The 19,282-nt window shown below is 37.8% G+C and overlaps 1 protein-coding gene across 2 annotated transcripts; it reads left to right on the plus strand.

Annotated features, from left to right (window-relative positions):
- Positions 1-803: 803 nt before the first annotated feature.
- Positions 804-15,143, plus strand: SPO11 (SPO11 initiator of meiotic double strand breaks). Of its 2 annotated transcripts, XM_016203418.2 has the most exons (13): positions 804-934; positions 3,070-3,183; positions 4,424-4,512; positions 4,910-4,976; positions 5,209-5,317; positions 5,667-5,750; positions 6,419-6,455; positions 6,796-6,905; positions 10,593-10,692; positions 10,995-11,032; positions 12,181-12,257; positions 14,419-14,530; positions 15,024-15,143. In XM_016203418.2, exons 1-13 carry the CDS (start codon positions 804-806, stop codon positions 15,141-15,143), a joined length of 1,188 nt encoding a protein of 395 aa, XP_016058904.1. The 2 variants fall into 2 exon arrangements, with proteins under 2 accessions (XP_016058904.1, XP_016058914.1); XM_016203428.2 differs by lacking the exon at positions 3,070-3,183.
- The last annotated feature ends 4,139 nt before the right edge of the window (positions 15,144-19,282 follow it).

A 19,282-nucleotide genomic window follows, 5' to 3' on the forward strand; every position in this document is an offset into this window, starting at 1 on the left:
GCCAGGGTCCGGTGGCAGCATTGCTAAAATACCTGACGTCAGCTAAATTCGAATTTCAGAACAACACGCCTTTCGTAAAAGTATGTTCCGGAGATTGCATGGGATCTTGCTGCCCTAAAAAAAAAAGAGAGAGAGAGAGAGAGAAAGGTATTAGGTATTAACCTGAAATTTGAAATTCACGGAGTGGCCTGCATTTTAATTTGCTAAATGTTCACCCAGGCCTGCCTGAACCTGGGGGCCTCAGTTTCCTCTCACGCGCAAAACTGCGACGAGCCCGCAAGGAACCTGCGGGGCGGCCGGAGACCTAACAGAGGGGGGCCGACCCCGGACCCGCCTCAGCGTCGGCAGGGGCAGGGGCGGGCTCGCTGAGCGCACAGCCCAGTCGCCATAACTATTTGTGCCAATGACAAATCTCCGGTACTACTTTCCCTAAACCGCCAATAACAACAAAACAACATGAAACCATTTCAGTGAGATCCAGCGTCAGCACCCCAAGCATATGCCCGCTGGTCCCGTTGACGGCCACACCGCGCTGCACGACGACCTCAACACAGGCCTCCAGGGATTTCCGCCGGCGCCCTGCGGGTGCGTGCGCAGGCCGCTCCAAGGGCGGTGCTATGCGCATGCGGCTGCGCAGCCCCGCCTGGGTGGGGTGAGGTTGCGCATGCGCAGGACGCCTCGTCCCGGAAGCGCGGGAAAAGCCTGATCCGCGAGCGCTTCGAACTGCGAACGAACGCGGGGAAGAGCGGTTCGGGGGCAAGTGGGATTCCTAAGCCGGGCGCTTTTCATCGCCGCCTGTCTTCATGGCCTTTGCGCCTATGGGGCCTGAGGCCTCGTTCTTCCAGGTTTTGGACCAACACAGGGCTTCCCTGCTGGCTGCCCTGAGGAGAGGCGATGGGGAGCCTGTGGGTGGGGGGACGCACCTGGCCTCCAGGTATAAGGGCGCCTCCCGGGCTCCTGGGTGCGGAGGGGGAAAGAGAGAATGTTCCATGACCCGGCGGGGGGCAGGAGGTGCTCTCTGGGGACATGTCCGGTTGTATCTTCTGGCCTTTACCGTTTAGAGGCCAAAGGCGGCCTCCCCGGTGTGGAGACCACCGGCAGGAACCCCTTGGCTGGCCAGCCGTGAACCCCGAAGGCGCCTTCCTCAGCGCCCTCCTCAGCGCCCATTCTCTCTAATGCTTTTAATTCATATTCTTAACTGCAAAAAGCCTAGTGACGTTTCCCACCCAGCCCCCACCTTCTAGAATGTTCCGCGTCTAGAATGTTCTGGGAGGATCCCCAAAGCTGGGCTCGAAGGTTTCCTGAGATCCTTACGGGCAGAGAATTTGGAAAAACAGTTAAGAAAAACAAAACAAATTTTTTTGGATAAAAATTTTAATTTGAGTTTTCGGGATTTATTTTTTAAGAGAAAATGAATGTTGTGAGTTCTCACTCAATTGTGTTTTATCGAAATGAACAAAGAAGTCAACACATTTTAAGTGGTTTATAACAACAGTTTCCTTCACTTGGAAGTGAAGACAGTGTATATTTTAAATGATTTCTTTAATATCAATAAAGTTCACAGTGTGGTGCTGATAAAATCAATTACAGCGATTCTGCAGCTACCCAACTTGGAAATAACTACAGAAAATATGTTTGTTATTGCCAACTTTTACTTCAAATGCTCTGTTATTTTGTTTCCTTGATCTGCTTTTCTGGTTTATCACAAAGTTTTTCAGCCTAAGCAAATGTCTGTTTTTTATTTTTAAGCCAAACCAACTCTCAAAAAAAAAAGAAAGACCCGCAAACAAACAAATTTTTACATAAGGATTTAATGTGAGGGAGAATTTATGAGGATGAGGGGAAAATGGGGTGGAAGCCCCTTGTTTACATTTCAGACGTAAATGAACCTGACTGTACCTCAGAGCTGATCACAGTATTGTCCTGAAACTTTTTTTTCAAACTGGAAAAAAAATGAATGAGATATTCGAGTCAGTTTTTACCTGTCACTATTAGAAAATATTAAATGTTTTAAAATTTATTCTCTGATGCATGTGTTTCCAAAGAAAGCAAGTTCCTGTGGAAATTAGAAGAATCTACATATTGCCCATTGGCTAGATTTGATTTTCCATCCTAAGCAATGTGCTAACGGTGTTTATAACTGAACAGCATTTTTTGAAGCTGATGGCGTGTGAAATTAAAAGTCAGCTGACAGAAAACTGGGTTAAGTCTTAATAGTTTGCTGTAAAGTGGCGTAATAGTTGCCAAGTCTTTTCATGGTAGTGATTAAAACTTTTTTTTTTGTATCACTAAAATTCAAAAGGGCTGATTTAAAGCATGAGATCAATTAGAGAAATATGCTACAAAAAGAAGCGTGTTTTTTTTTTAACCCTCACCCGAGGATATTTTTTCCATTGCTTTTCAGAGAGAATGGAAAGGAGAGAGAGAGAAACATGGATGTGAAAGAGACACATTGATTGGTTGCCTCCTGCATGTGCCCCAACCTGGGCCAGGGACAACCTGGGCCAGGGATCGAGCCTGCAACTGAGGGCACATGCCTTTGGCCGGAATTGAACCCAGGACGCTTCAGTACACGGACTGATGCTCTAACCACTGAGCAAAACCAGCGAGGACAAAAAAAGTATTTCTTGTGAAACACTTTTGCAAAGCAGTTTTGGGAAAGAAATTAAATTCAAAGCCAGTCTGACATCATTTTTAATTGAAACAGTATTTCAAGCCAATGAGTTTGTATTCAAGTAGGTTAATATGAAAAGTAGGTTAAAATATATTATAAATTGTATTGTCTAGTCATTAATCTAAAAGGGAGATATTACTTCAATGGGTAATTGTTTGAAAAGTAAAATTACAAGCAAATGAAATTTCTCGTAAGTAACCACTATAAATACCGTTGTTTTAATGCAGTACTGATGTCAGAATTTAGTGAGATATCATTAGTGACATGAATTACCTAGTCTTAAAAAACAACCAATGAAACAAAAAGTTATTTCAGTGTTGATCTGGGGAAATGTTACATATTGTAAAGACCTAATTTAGAAATAAGATGGAATCACAGTATGTTTATTGTTTCAGTTCTGAGGTTCTTGCATCTATAGAAAATATTATTCAAGACATAATCACAAGCTTGGCAAGAAACGAAGCACCTGCATTCACAGTAGACAAAAGATCAAGCTGGGAAAATATAAAGTGGGCATTTAAAAAATTTTAAGTACAGTATCTATGTCATAATTTGAATTTATTCAAGTTAGAGTTCTAGCCTGATTTCATCTTTTATTGCTTTTACCCTGTCAAACAGATTTAAGGAAGTTTGCAAATACTAGGTTATATAAACTGGAAGTAGGCGTGAAAGATAAGGCAAAAGGAAAAGAATGCTAGGAAGAAAGAATGGAGCTCTGAAAGAGATTTGAATTCAAAATGCATGTGATAAGGCCTTACAGTGCTGCTAAAAATATGCTACAAAGTTAGATCTAAGCTTTCTAGCACTCAAGGGGGGAAATTGTCATCTATACTGAGAAAGCAAACTACTTGTCCAGGGGACCTACAACCAGCCTGATACCAAGACCAAAATAAATGTGTTCCGAACATAGAGCACCTTTCAAAGGTTCTTTCTCCCAACAGAGCTTCCCCTGCTAAGTCATGTGTCCAAGAGGGTAAAATCAGCGAACAGCTTTATCAAAATCTTGGCACCTAGATACATAGTTTGTTTTTCTGAGATCCTCAGCCTATAGAATCTTTCCACTAAATAATGAAAAACACTACAAAAATAGTTCTCAGTGAGAGTTATAAAACAGAATAAAAGCAATTTCGAGGCTCAGAATCACTAAGTATTCTTTTATGATCAGTATAATTAATATAAAAAGGAAGTTTTTGAATCATATTTTGCAAGATGAGTATCTCAAAGCTGCTGACAGCTGGCCTATTTACCTGGTGCCTTCTGCCCCCTTTAGGACAGGCTTGGTAGTTCAATTTAACAGCAATATAAATGATTCTATTTAATGTAACTTTGGAGGTAAATTAGAAATTAAATGTTTCACAACTTACTAAATCGAGTAAAGTTATTAAATGAGTAAATTGTTAAAAATCACAAAATGCCAATAAAATTATGAAATATTTGAAAATAGTTCACATACACTAAATGTCTTTCCAGGAAAGAAATACACAGACTCACACACATAATCAAAGGTCTGTAATCAATTTATTTTAACCACTTTTTTTTAGTGCTTCTATATGTCACAACACTAATTACCCAATTATCACTTGGAATTATCTAAGCTTATAACTGAGGTTATCCTAAAGCTTTAGTGCTTACATTACAAAGAAATATGGATTTAAATGATATGCGGACGAGGCCATTAAGTGTATATTGTTTGGTATTCAGAAATGAATTCTTTTTTATTTTATTCCCTCACTTTAAACAAAATTACAGGTTTGAAGAGTCTGTGGGTCTTCACATGGTACCTCACTGTACCACAAGGAAAATCAAAAGTGATTCACCAAAATCAGTTAAAAATTTTGGTAAGTTGATCTTTCTTAGCTTTTAGGGTTAAATTGATTTGGTTACCTTCCAGGTTTTCATTGTTCCCAATTAAGCAATTTTACATGTTTTTTAACAGACCACCCTTGTACTTGAAATAAATTTATAGAATTTTGCATTGTCATTAACCACGGAAGTAAATTGTAATTCCAAAATAAATTTTCAAGGTACATGATTCAATGGAAAAGCATTCTCTCAGTTTTGCTGTTCATTGAACAATTAATTTTATCTGATTCTTGAGGCAATTATATTCTATACTTAACACTTCTGTTTGGGAAATATTAATTCCTGTAATGTTATGGAAAGTAAGTGGGGACAGTTAAATGTTTTGAATTAGAGAAATGATGAGTAACTTGTTTATTGCATCTTATTTTCCAGCTCTAATTCTTAAAATATTGTCCATGATTTATAAATTAGTGCAGAGCAACACTTACGCAACTAAAAGGTAAATATATTATTCTGGTAAATCACTCTTTAAAATGAAATGTGAGATTTAGTTAGATTAACTTTCATTATATGTTTTGAAAATTTACATCAAACTAGACTATAGGTAATAGGTTACTTTGTTTACATGTGTGTTTCATCCAGTTAAAACTTTCTTCAAATAATACTCCAATACTTGTCATATTCAAAGAGAATATGGTTAATTAAAAAATATATTTTTAATATTTTCATAGAGACATATATTACACCGACAGCCAACTCTTTGGTAACCAGACTGTTGTAGACAACATTATCAATGACATTTCCTGTATGTTAAAGATGCCAAGGAGGTGTCTACATATAGTAAGTAGCACTTAATACAAAACGTCATATTTTAAGACAAAATGTTGGTATAAAAATTGTAATAGAAGAATCAATTGGATCTGTGCCGCCTTTTGATACTATATTTTTCTCACTAAATTTAAATATCTATTCTCAATATTTTCCCTTGGATGAATGAACCCAAAAATAGATGAATTAACAAATACTTTTCATTTTTAAATACTCTTACATATTTTCTCTTTCACCTCTTAAAATATAATCTGAACTTAAAACATATTTTAGCAGGTGTACATGAAGAATGACTTTGCAGCATAAGATATACTTGTGAAAAAATTTTCAAATATGTCTTTTTTTTTTTTTTTTTTTTTAGCTATCTACATCAAAAGGTTTACTTGCTGGCAATTTAAGATATATTGAGGAAGATGGCACCAAAGTGAATTGTAGCTGTGCAACAGTAAGTATCATTAATGTTTTTACATATTTTAACTCCCTTTCAGATTCCTTGTTTTAGAAATGTATTTTATTCCCTTGTTATGTAGTTTGTAGCTTGAGATTTTAAAATAAAACTGAAGGATGAATAGGTATATGAATAGGCATAGTTTTAAAATATGCCATTGTTAAATGTCTTTGAAATAAATGTACACATTTCTTTTTAAAATGTACTGTTGTTTTCAGATAGAGTGTGGCTTGATCCTTTTAGCATGGTTATTTAGGTAATCTTCATATAGTTTTCTGGTTCTGAAATTAACGTATAAACCTAAACTGTTATACTCGGCTCTGGTGTAGAGAAGGCCCATAGTAGTAAGCTAGCACAGCAGTTTGAAAAGGGCCAGCTCACCAATTTGAAAAGAAGGAAGCTGATGCCTATGAGGTCCTACATGACAAAGTCTTTCCTTCATCCATTTCTGCTCTTTAAGCCACATATCTGCAAAGTTTCCAAGAAATTCTCACCTGCCAGGAAGTAGTTCGGGTTATGTGTGTATTTTCTTACTGAGGCGTAAACCTCTGATGATAGGTATATATTTTTTAATGCAAGTATATAGAGTTTTTGTGATAAATTTTGAAATGCGATTATACTTTCTTTTAATCTGAAATTAAAATTGTCTTGTTTTGTTAACTTAGGCTGTTGCTGTGCCATCTAATATTCAAGGAATTCAGAGTATCCTTTGGATGGGAAAACTATTTAAACTTCTAAAATGTTCATTCATTCATTACTTTGATAAATCAAACCTTCTGATGTGTAACCAACAAGCTAGACCCTATAGTGGTCAAGATGAACACTCCATAGTCCCTTCTGTAGGATTCTTTTAGGAGTTCATTATTTAGTAGGAGAGACAGGTAACTACATATATGAACAGAGATATCCATTACATATTTCCAGGTAAAAATGAAAATACTATATCTGTAGCTGCTTTTGAAAGGATCTGTAGGGCACCATTATTTGGCTGGTAGTTAAATTAAAATATTCTTGCTTTAATTTGTCTGCCTTAACTTCACAGATTTAATTACCGATGCGAAATTTCTATTAATTGTAGAAAAAGATGCCACATTTCAGCGACTGCTAGATGACAACTTTTGCAACAAAATGTCTCCAAGCATCATGGTTACGGTATATTATCCACCTTTAGTACTATTCCAAGATTAATGTAGTACTTTGGTAATGTCATCTGTACAGCTTGGACAGCATTCTCTTATCAATAGGATGCATCCTTTGGAGTCATAAAACAAAATTTCCAAGGTGTGCGTTTAAACATCCTCAGTTCTGACTAAAATGAAGGTGATGGTCCTGAATCATAAATATCAGTGATTTTCTAATACCATAGGGAGGGTACACAAGCTTCTGGTGTCACCCTCACACCATCCCCACAGGCGCTACTTGTCTGGACTATAGTATGGTAACAGCAGAGCTTTGGGCAGGGTTAAGTGGACAAGAGCTGCTCCTTGTTTTTGTCACACAGGTTTGTATACCAAATAATTTCATGAAGTCAGTCCAAAGGAACCTGCTTTTTTTTTTTTTTTCCAGAATCTGAAGTGAACTTTTATTAAACGTTATCATTGGAGGTATATTTAACTGCAGTGTTTGAAATGTACAGATTACATTTCTTTGGACATTTGCAGGAGAAATGCTGTGGCAGCATATACTTGTTTTGAAAATGTAAGTTAGAAGAACACACCAATAACGTTGAGCATATGGCACAGACTTTAACACACAGACACACAGATGCAAACCAAACTCCAAAATATCAGAAATACACATACAATTTGACATTCTACTTATTACTTAATACATCATCTCATTCTTCCTAGACACTATGAGAAACCAAAGTGTACAAAATTAAGGGTAGTCTCTAAAGCTGTTTATGATGTGTCAACTTGGTTAAGCTAGTTCTTTGGCCAAACACAAGTCTAGATGTTGTTATGAAGATAGCTTTTAGATGTGATTAACATTTACAATCAGTAGACCTGAATAAAGCAGATTACTCTTCAAATTTTGGGTGGGCCTTATCTAATCAGTTGAAGGCCTCAAGAACAAAGACTGAGGTTTCCTGAGGAAAAAACAATTCTGTCCCAAGACTGCAGTATCGACTTTTACTTGAATTTTCAGAGTGCTGGCCTGCCCCATGGATTTCAGACTTTCCAATCCCCACAATTGTGTGTGCAAATTCCTTAAAGTCTCAATTTCTTTCTTGATATAGATATAGATATGAATACAGATATAGATATTAGATACATAGTTATATTTTGTATTCAAAGGAACCTACTTTTTAAAAAAATATATGTTTTTATTGATTTTAGAGATAGAGGAAGAGAGAGATAGAAACATTGATTGGCTGCCTCCTGTACAGCCCCTACTGGGGATCAAGCCTGAAACCTGGGCATGTGCCCTGGAATTGAACTAGTGACCTCCTGGTGCATGGGACCATGCTCAATCCACTGAGCCACACTGACCGGACAAAAGGAACATGCTTTTTAAAAAACCATAAGTGTTTAAAGAACAGCAAAGAACACAGGAGAATACATTTAGATAACACACAGGGCACTACTGGCATCAGTTAGCAAAGGGTAATAAGCTTCTTACTACAGGGTAATGTGGGAGGAGTTCATAAAACTGAAATGATGGATGACATGGGCTGGAGTAGGAAAGAAAGAGGTGGGAATAAAGGAAGCTTGGGGTGTGGGCAGGTGGAATGATGACAGAATAACAGAATGGATCAGGTTCCCCTCTTCTGCCCAGCTTTCTTTTACTTTTATAGATCTTTATAAAAACATAGGATTATAAAGGAGAGAAGCTCATCTACTTTAAATTATTCTGGCTTATTTGGTCAACAATATCACTGTAGTGTTTTTGAGCTGTGTTTGTGGGAACAGTGAGGAGAGCTGCCCTGGAGAGGAAGCAGGATGTTGGGCAGCTATAGGGAGTCTTGGAAGGCCTGGCCACGCCCAAGGAGGCATCCTGATTTAGTGCGGAACTATCAGGCACTAACAGAGGGTTTGGGGTTGGTGAGAAAGGAAATCACAAAGATCAGTGTGGCAGTGTCATCAGTTAGATGGAGAGGGAGAGCTCTGAAGTCAGGGAGCCTGTGGGGAGGCTGTTAGGTATCAAGATGAAAGAGGAACGGTTAAGGAGAAAGGACAGAAACAAAGGACATTTCCAAGGCCAATTCAAAAGGACTTGGTGACCACAAGATATAAGGAATGAGTCAAAATGACCCTGATGTGTGATGTATGGGACCCACAGTATCAGTTGACAGTGACAGGACAGATGGCAGGAATGCTCAGTTCTTCGTAGAAAGAAACACTTTGAGTGCAGTTTTAGAAATATGAGACGATAGCAGGGAGTCCTAGTGGCACCTAGTTGAAGTGGATGTGTAGAATGCAGACTAAGCCCTCATAAACAATAGAGGTTGTCTTTGAACCCCTGGAGTGATCTCTTGGCAGGGGTGTTCTGTGGCTCACTCTTTGGCCCAATCCTCTTCCCCTTTCACAACTTGCTGGGCTGACTGGAAGCCAATCTGTTGCAGACAGGGTCTCTGTTCAGCCCTTGGTGATTGAATTGTATCTGGTTCTACTGCTTAATAGATGTATGTAAATCCCAGCTCTCTGTCACATCTGGGTTGAAGAGAAGATCTAACAGTGGTTGTAGAACATATATTTAAAGAGGGAAAAATCACACACAATCCTCTTTTTCCACTTTGTCTTTCTTCGTGCAAGCTGCCTTCTAGTCCTTGCCTATCTACACATTGGTGCTGTAATGATGTCCATTGATAAGTGCTGCTATTACTCCCAGGAAACACCCACAGGTGGACACCCATAGTGGTTGCCTCTGAAGCGGGGAGCTGAGAATGGGGGTCAAGCTAGGAAGGGGTCATTTTTCACTGGATCCCCTTTGGTAGTCTTTGACTCCTCCACCACATACCTGTGTTATCTTTTCCTAAAGGAAAAAATAAAAATACTCTACCATTTACTGAGTGATCCTGGTAGACCAGGAACTCTGCTAAGCACTTTACATAGAGTCCACATCTATCGCTATTTGTCACAGAGCAACTTGTAAAGTTTCTCAACCAATTTATGAGGTAGGTACTATCATCACTCCATTTTAATATTAGGGCACTGGGATGCAGGAAGGTATTTACCACAAGGCTATGGCTGGTCAAAACCAGGACTCGAGTTCAGACAGCCCAGCACCACTTTGATATAGTGCCATAAGTCTATGTGGCAGGCATATTTACCCCGATGTTATAAATAAAGCTACAGCCTAACGAGACTAAGAAACTGGCCCAGTGTCACCCAGCAATGATTGGCAGAGAGGGACTTCAAACTCAAAGCTGCCAATGGGAAGCCCATTCTTAATCTCTACTTGCTTCCTTCTCTGTCCCCTTTGGTTTTCTGCTTCTCTCTCTTAACAGTATTGTGATGCTTAGTAAGTTACTTTCCTACATAATTATTGTTTTAATGACTTCATAGTATCTTCCACCACTTAAGTTTATTAAATCCTAAATTTTAACCATGTTCTCTTCTAAGTGCCTTATGGTTACTAAATAATTTAATTCTTATAATAACCTTGTAAGGTGTTACAGAGCCCTCAACTGCACAGGTTTTGGGACTCATTTAGGTTCATGCTACTAAGAAGTGGCAGAGCCAACTTTGTGCCTTTTTCACGGTCAACACCAGTCTTCCACCACCTGAAATTTAAGGTGAGGGAACCTAACATTTACATTATTAATAAGATAAGGATATTGTCTTATCTGTTTTATTCTACTGTAATTAAAATGCATAATTTCGCCCTTGCTTTTAGGGGAAGGGCGTGCCTGATCTGAACACCAGGCTTTTGGTCAAGAAGCTGTGGGATACATTTCACATCCCCATCTTCACCCTGGTAGATGCTGACCCGCATGGTAACTTAGCATTTACATTTCAAACAATCCTAATTAGATTATATCTGCAGTTTTGTGTTTCTCTGCTCTTAGAATACTTCCATAAATATTTTAAAAGAATAGATTATTAGAATAAAGTTAATGACTATCATCATTTGAGGTGATTTATTGTTGTTTTAGCCATATTAAACCGAACCATAAATTTTTCATTGGTAATGTCTGCAAAAATAAAATTTGCGGCTGTTAGACATAATTTAAGAGTGCAAATTATCTGACCTATAATATACAAGAAATCTAATTTTAAAGTTAACTCTTTTTAACAGGCATAGAAATAATGTGCATTTATAAATATGGATCTATGGTGAGTATAGAAAAGTATTTTTCTTTTTCCACTATTGAGATAGTTTAATTCTTTGGGGTTATTTCTGCATTCACTTATCAGCCCCTAGTAAATGGAGAGCCCTCAAAAGTTTCCAGGGAAGCTACCCTCCGAGTCTAGGGCCAGTCTGTTTCTGTGACTGTGATTCCAGCTTCCAGCATGACAAGTGTGACTACAGATGACAGAGTGGGGTTAGCTGTGGGGAGGAGGCATTAATATCCTCCACTCTCCTGGCTGCTGAAGTAACCTTGGGCCTCAGGGTAACAACATTGTCTGATCGCCAAATATACTCTGAACATTGTGTGTAGCCTTGAATGCTGACTTTGCCAATTCCCTTTTCTCCTACCGTAAGGACCAGTTTCACCACTCAAGATGCTATGGTCCTGGACCAGAGCATCAGTGTCACCTGGGAACTTGTTAGAAATGCAAATCTCAGTTCCTTTCCAGACCTAATGAATCTCTAGGGGTAGCTCCTCCAAGTGGTTCTGACGTATGGTCAAATTTGGGAGCCACTGGTATGCTCCTTGAGTGTCCCTAATGCTTGTGTTTGGAGCAGATGAAAAGGATGATGGTTGAGCAAGGTGTTGAGATATGGAATCACAGTACTACAGTAATAAGTGCAGGTCAGGGGGTCCCTTTTTAGTTTCACTTTGTAGAAAATCAACCGAGAAGTACTGCAGAGCAATTTGAAAACCTTCGCTTTAAGCCCTGCCGGTTTTGCTCAGTAGTTAGAGCATTGGCCCACAGGCTGAAGGGTCCTGGGTACAATTCCACCCAGGGGCATGTACCTGAGTTGCAGGCTCCATCCCTAGAGCCAGTCAGAGGGAGTGCACGAGGCAACCAATTGATGTGTCTGTTTCACATCCATGTTTCTGTCTCTCCCCCTACCACTCTCTCTGAAATGCAATGGAAAAAATATCCTCAGATGAAGATTTTTTAAAAAGGAAATGAAAAGAAAACCTTCACTGAAAGTCCAGCTTAGCAAAGCTCTCGGTGACTTTCTTCTGTGGGCTCTGGGGGCATGAAGCCTTTAGTACTTTTTCATAAGTAAAAAAAATCGGCTACAGAAACAAGTGTCCTATTTCTCTGCAATTTAGCTTTACCTAATATGCTTTTGCTCTTTATTTTAGTCTATGTCTTTTGAAGCCCATAATCTCACAGTTCCAGCTATTAGATGGCTTGGTCTCCTCCCTTCGGATATTAAAAGGTTAGACTGTTTAGTAGAATGGGGATACTTAAAATAATGAGTCATCGTAATATGTCACAAGCCTAAAAGTCACTGCAAGGGAAAGCTCTTAATGCGACTTATTTACATTGTTCACTGTGATTCAGGATTACATAGCTATGAATTAAATTCATCAGTGTTTCTGTTTCAACTACTAAAATACCTAAATGAATTTAGTTCATTGAACTTTTGTCTAGCTAGGAAACATTTTTTTTTACCTTTACCATTAAAATATTTTGAAATTTACTATACTTAGAAAGTATAATACATTGAATTTAGGTAAGTGGACATTATTGACAACATCATTTGACATATAAATCAATTTTATCATAGAATTAAAATTTTAATTTCATTTAAAAATCTCATTTTAACATTACATAAAGTTTGACATGTCTAATATATACATTCATTATAGAAAAATATTAAATAACAAGGTAAAATCACCTATAGATGAACAGCTTTACCCTTGTGGATTATTTTCTGTGCATAATCATAGCTTTTCACAAAAATGGGCTCATACTCTAATATAATTTTGTAATCTGTTCTCATACACCATGATGGGATCATTTTTTCATATCAATAAGTACATTTATCTTCTATAACTTCAGTTTAATGTCTTATATTAGTTCAAATTCTGGATGTGCCAGTGTTTGTTCAGCCAATCCCTCAAAGTCAGACATATGGATGGCTTCCAAATCTCTGTTCTAATTGATAGCACTTTGATGGACCCTCTTGTAAGTGAGTCTTTGCCTGCAGCTTTAATTAGTCCTGTAGGCTGAATTCCCATGATGGCTGGGTCAAAGGGTGTGCACACTGTCCAGGCTTTCACTGCCCTATGGATAGATTAATTATTTTGCTTTCCCTGGAGAGTAAGACCCCACCTGTGCATCAGCACAGAACATTACTTTTATTCACCTCTGCTATGGGATATTTAAAATATTATTGCTGCAATTGCCAGTGAGAATGAACTTTAACGTGGTGATTGGGTTATTTAAGCAGTGAGTGAACTTTGGTAATGGGTGCTTATTTCCTAAATATGGAATGTGAACAGGGTTTGGGTGATTGCCACTTCTTACAAGACGATGGCACAAGAAAAAACATTTAGTTTTTGATCTTTGAATATTTACTTTCTGATGAATCAAAGTTTTTGTTCAGTTTAGCGTTATGTTCATGGTTCAGATTCCTTAGGGGTGATGTAGTTGTGTGGATACCATTTCTAACACAAATTCAGGACAAATGATCTGATATGCATTAAGGTGTAGGGCTTGCAGAAACTCTCACTATGACTCATAATTCCATTAGTGCCCTCAAAAGCCACTCCAGATAAATGTACAATCAAAAAATAAAAACAACAGTGCGGTAGCTACACAAACATGGCTTCAAGGGAAATCCTTTAGGCCCCCCTTTCAATCAAATTGTCACCCTATCCAGGAGCTGCCACTGGCAAGTGGTCATAATTATAGGGACATTGGAAAAGACTGAAACTGGAGATCTCCTGAGAAATCCAGAATTTGTGATTTTAAAAAGTAGCCCACACCATAAATCCTGGACCTCTCATGTTATGTTCTATTTTTAAAACACATACCAAGATAAAATTACATTTTACTTTTTTTAAATTTAGAACTAGATAGGTGTGTGTGTATGTGCATGCACACATGTGCGTGTAAGTGAAAAGTGATAGACTAATTTCCATGGCCCAGAAAATTCTCAGTGAATACAAAGAATTAAGTACTCAATGGAACCTAAAATCCCACGATGGATCTCAATGTGGCTACACATACTGGACCTCGCTGCTTCAAGACTGTGGAGCTCTGGCATTGCCTTAGTATGGGTATATGTGATACTGGTGCTGTCACCATTAGTTTTATAACCAATGTCTGTCTTCCTATCATCGTCCTATGAGTATGACGTGAAGAAAACCAACAACTTATAATAGGCTTCCACTAGCAACTTGATCACTTGTTGGTCTAGGACATGCCAGGTCCCCAAAATTCTGGACTTAAAAGGTGGATCTATACTAATTTTCTTATCTGTGACTTCTGAGTTTCTTTGAATAGTACAATAAATATGAATGAAACATATGTGAACTTCAAGTTATAGGAACACTGTTTTTACTAATTTTTTTTCATCTATTTTTTTCCAGGTTAAATATACCTAAAGATACTTTAATTCCACTGACAAAACGGGACCAAATGAAACTTGACAGTATCCTGAAGAGACCTTATGTTACTTGCCAACCATTTTGGAGAAAAGAAGTATGGTGTTTTTTTAAATTCAAGTGTTATATATTTGATTGCCTTTTACTTTAATAGCAGCTATTCACGTAATATTTTAAAAACATCCTCCTTGAAATTTTATGTAACCAACAACTAAGGTGGGTGTTGTTTGGTAGTACATGGTTGCTGACACATTGAATCATGGATACTAATAGATAAGATTACCTGGATGGAGCTGGTCTGTTTTTATCCTCATAGTTATATACCCATTGTCTAGGGCTGTATCATAGTTTATGATGGGAAAAAGAAGAGAAAGTAATTATAAAGACCCCAGACTATTCCTGGTTATTGAAGGCATCCAAACTGGGTAGTCCCCTGATATTCTTAGCTGTTGCAGCTCTAGAATGTTCTGGCTGAACCTAAAGACTATTGCCCATGGTTCTGGAGAATAAAACAAGTCTAGATTTACTAAATTGTTGACAGAACTGTAGCAGAGGACTCTGGTATGACTAAATTTTACTTTTATTGACAGATGGAAATAATGGCAGACTCTAAAATGAAGGCAGAAATTCAAGCTTTGAACTTTCTATCATCAGATTATCTTTCCAGAGTATACTTACCTAACAAATTAAAATTTGGAGGGTGGATATAAAAATATATCACGGCCTGACCAGCCTGGCTTAGTGGTTGAGCGTTGACCCATGAACCAGGAGGTCACAGTTTGATTCCAGGTTAGGGCACATGCCCAGGTTTCGGGCTCGATCCTCAGTCGGGGGCATGCAGGAGGCAGCTGATCAGGGACTGTCTCATCATTGATGTTTCTCTCTCTCTCCCCCTCTCCCTTCCTCTCTCTGAAATCAATAAAGACATATTATATATACACATAATTATATATCAGAATATATCTTGTGATTTCAAGAGGATCCTCAGGTGTTGCTTTTTTTTAGTAGAATACCGTTGTGAAAAAAACTTATATTCTTAATTTCATAGAGGTAAAATAATTTTTCATTAATTATATTTTCGGTCAAAACAAATGCTGTATTCTAATTTTTTTAGAAGCTTTATTTTACCCATTTCTAGAGAGTGATTTCTATCCTATGTTCTAAATTATAAAAGAATATGTTATTTCAACTTTTAAATTTTATTTGAAAAAATGTTATACATGTCATCAAAGTCTACAAAAATATTTTACTTTCTACAATACAAATATTAAAGCAGGAAATACCTTATTAGCAACAAAATTAATTATAACCTAAATTTGAGAGGTTGCAAAGGAATTATGGTGTCCAGCAGTTTCTTCTTAGTTACATTTCTCTTTGCCTTCATAGTATAGGGGTCACACCTCATTCATTCACTTGTGAAATTAGTACAGTTCATTGTGAATAAATTCTTGGGTGTGTGTAGTCTTCAGTGCATTTTTCTTTTGAGCATACTTTTATTAATAATATATTTATTTGAAAATGTTCTCAAGGGTTTTACCAATTCTTACCTAAATTCAAGTCAGCTGAATTCTTCTCTTGTCTAGGTTTATAGGAAAAATAATTTCTCCAGTTTTAATATTTACAGAAGCCTCAAATTTTAATAAGTCCCTTCTGTAACAGTCAAGATGTGATCTTTCAACCTCGTAAACCCATCTTAATTTTTCCAGATGAGTTTTATGATTTTCTTCTGTACTTTCAATAAACTGTTAACTGCACTAAAAAGTATCATGTAATTGTGAGCAAGAATATGTATTTTTAGAAGTACAGAAATGTTGGGCTACTTATTTTATCAAGGTAAACGTTAATAATAATAATAGATACCATTTCTGAGAACTCATACATGCCAGTCACTGCTTATACATTACCCTACTTAACTTTCCCAAAAACCTTGTCTCCCAAGAACCTATTACACCTGTAGTTCACAGGTGAGAACACTGAGGATGCTGCTTGTCCAAAGCCACATAGAACGTGGCTGAATGGGGACAATAACCCTATTTACCTCAAGAGAAGGACCAGCAATGGAATGTGCAAGAGCCCCCAATGCAAAATGTAGGCATAGGGCCCCTTGTTCAAAAGTTATTAAGAATTTCAAGATAAAATTAGCAGAGAATTAAACCAAGCATGAGGCCCTTCTTTGCATGAGGCCCTGTGAGACTGCACAGGTTGCACACCCATGGAGCTGGCCCTACTCCAGAGGTTCTAGTAACTATTAAATAAGATAATATAATAATACTAGAAAATACCTTCTATAACACATTCTGTGCCAGGTATTTTTCTAGTTGCTTTATAAACATTAATTTCATCATCACAGCAACCCTGTAAGCTAGGTAGTTTTCTTACTCTTATTTTACCAGTGAGACAACAAAGGTACAGAGAGATTAAGTAACTTTACCAAGGCCACATAACTGCTCAGCAATGGAACTGGGACTTAAACCCAGAGAGTCTGGCCTCAGGGCTCATGCTTTAGCCATGACACTGGGACACATAAAGTGCTCCACATGGCTGGGTGTGCACACTGCTCAGGAAAGGTCTACAATTCTTATCATTGGCTAGATGTTAAATCAAGGCCCCCCCATGCCAAGCCTGTGGTGTCAGCAATTGTTATATTCCCTGGTCACATTAGAACTAAATACTTCATTTTGATAACATTTTGGTATACTGTTAACTTGACTAACTTGAGACATCAAAATTTCTATAAAAAATTTTTATAAATCACAATTTTTTCTTTGAATTTATATCATACATCTTCTGCTAACATCTAATTATATCATTAAACTTTGACAAGTTTTGTAAAAAAGATTACTAACTTAGAAATATGTAGGTAAGTCTCAGAATCTCTGGATCAGGATGTACTGTCAAAATGGGGAGGAATGAAAAAGCTACACTAGTCATGAAAATTCTAAATTTGAAAAAGGCTTGCAGATACATTCAGTTAAGATAATTAAATTCATCTCAAGTTTATGATTGGAAATTTACTTAAAATAATCTTTATTGCCCTGATCAGGTGGCTCAGTTGGTTGGAGTGTCATCCCATACACCAAAAGTTTTCGGGTTCAATTCCTGGTCAGGGTGTTTGTACGGGAGGCAACCAATCAATGTTTCTCTCTCACATTGATGTTTCTCTCTCTCACACTCTCCCCTCCTCTCTAAAATCAATGAAAACATATCCTCCAGTGAGGATTAAAAATAATAATAGCCCAGCAGACGTGGCTCAGTAGTTGAGCATCGACCCATGAACCAGGAGATCATGGTTCAATTTCTAGTCAGGGCACATGCCTGGATTGTGGGTTCAATCCCCAGTAGGTAGGAGGCAGCCAATCAAAGACTCTCTCTCATCATTGATGTTCCTATTTCTCTTCCTCTCCCTTCCTCTCTCTGAAATCAATAAAAAAATAATAATGACCTTTATTGGGAAATGAAAATAGAAAGAGAAAAATACACTATAGTTTGGCATTACTGCCTATCTTAATTAGATGCAAATGAAAACTTAATGTTAGTAGCTATTTGGGAATCATCTAGAATTCTAATTCTTAAGATTTGTTTCCAAAAAGCATTATTATGCCCGGCCGGGCGTGGCTCAGCGGTTGAGCGTCTACCTAGGATCCAGGCGATCAGGGTTCGATTCCTGGTCAAGGCACATGCCCGGATTGTGGGCTCGATCAGTGACTCTCTCATCATTGATGTTTCTATCTCTCCCTCTCCTTTCCTCTCTCTCTGAAATCAATAAAGATATATTAAAAAAAAAAAAAAAAAAAAAAAAACACACACACCAAAAAAGCATTATTATAAAATAGGCAGTTATTTAAAATGACAACTGAGCCCGGCCAGGCGTGGCTCAGCGGTTGAGCGTCGACCTGGGATCCAGGTGATCAGGGTTCGATTCCCGGTCAGGGCACATGCCCAGTTGTGGGCTTGATCAATGACCCTCTCATCATTGATGTTTCTGTCTCTCTCTCCGTCTCCTTTCCTCTCTCTGAAATCAATATATATTTTAAAAAATAAATAAAATAAAATGACAACTGACATCTCTTCTACCATCATCTACTGTATTTATTTAAATATTTCCATAATTTAAATCAAGAAAGAACATTTGAATTGGAATCTGTTTATAATTAAAGTAATAAAAACGCATGCAACAAAAAGATGTTCAGAGAATCTTTTTTCCTTAAAGGCTCATAATCACCCTAGTAAAATAAAAGCTCTTGTGTTATCCTCAAGTTTCTGGGGAGTTTAACTGTCATCATTGAGGATGCTAAGTGATTTCAGAAGTTATAATTTCATGGGGGGAAAAAAAATTGCACTTTCTACAAAATGGGCAAAAAACACTCCAGGACTTCCATCTATGACTTCGTTTAATCAGAGTGTCTAATTGAGCTATTTGATGTAGATACCTGTTCAGTGATGCTGAAAAGAATTCTTTCAAAGCTAAGCCACATGTACATGAACGCTAAAAAATATTTTCAACGGAATGTTTTTGTAGGAAAGTATTGAGAAACATTACTTCTGTTCACCAGTAGAAGTATATATCCCAAAAAACAAACCGGTAAAAACAAGCCAAGGTCGCCCTCTGCTGGCAGAAGCTCTACTGTTCTCTCAAATCCTTCCACTGCTTGAGGTGGACATTTCTTTAAAACATTTTCAAGTTACTTGTTTTAAGGAATGGGGTGAAAGAGTCTGAGCCACAACAAAAGAGGCTGGGGAAAACTGTGAGGATTTGTGTGTGGGACTGAGTACTTGGCGGGGATCCATTTTGTACCTCCACTTTGGATGTCCCCATTTCCTGTAAAGCTACACTTAATGTGTGCCTCTG

Source organism: Miniopterus natalensis, chromosome 7, assembly GCF_054644295.1.
Source record: "Miniopterus natalensis isolate mMinNat1 chromosome 7, mMinNat1.hap1, whole genome shotgun sequence".
Lineage (NCBI taxonomy): Eukaryota > Metazoa > Chordata > Mammalia > Chiroptera > Miniopteridae > Miniopterus > Miniopterus natalensis.

Excerpts from the sequence above, each read along its gene's own strand:
- SPO11 (XM_016203418.2), top strand. The coding sequence starts at position 804 with ATGGCCTTTGCGCCTATGGGGCCTGAGGCCTCGTTCTTCCAGGTTTTG. Across the intron at positions 935-3,069 it reads GGGACGCACCTGGCCTCCAG|TTCTGAGGTTCTTGCATCTA; the intron begins GTATAAGGGCGC and ends TTATTGTTTCAG. Across the intron at positions 4,977-5,208 it reads AACACTTACGCAACTAAAAG|AGACATATATTACACCGACA; the intron begins GTAAATATATTA and ends ATATTTTCATAG.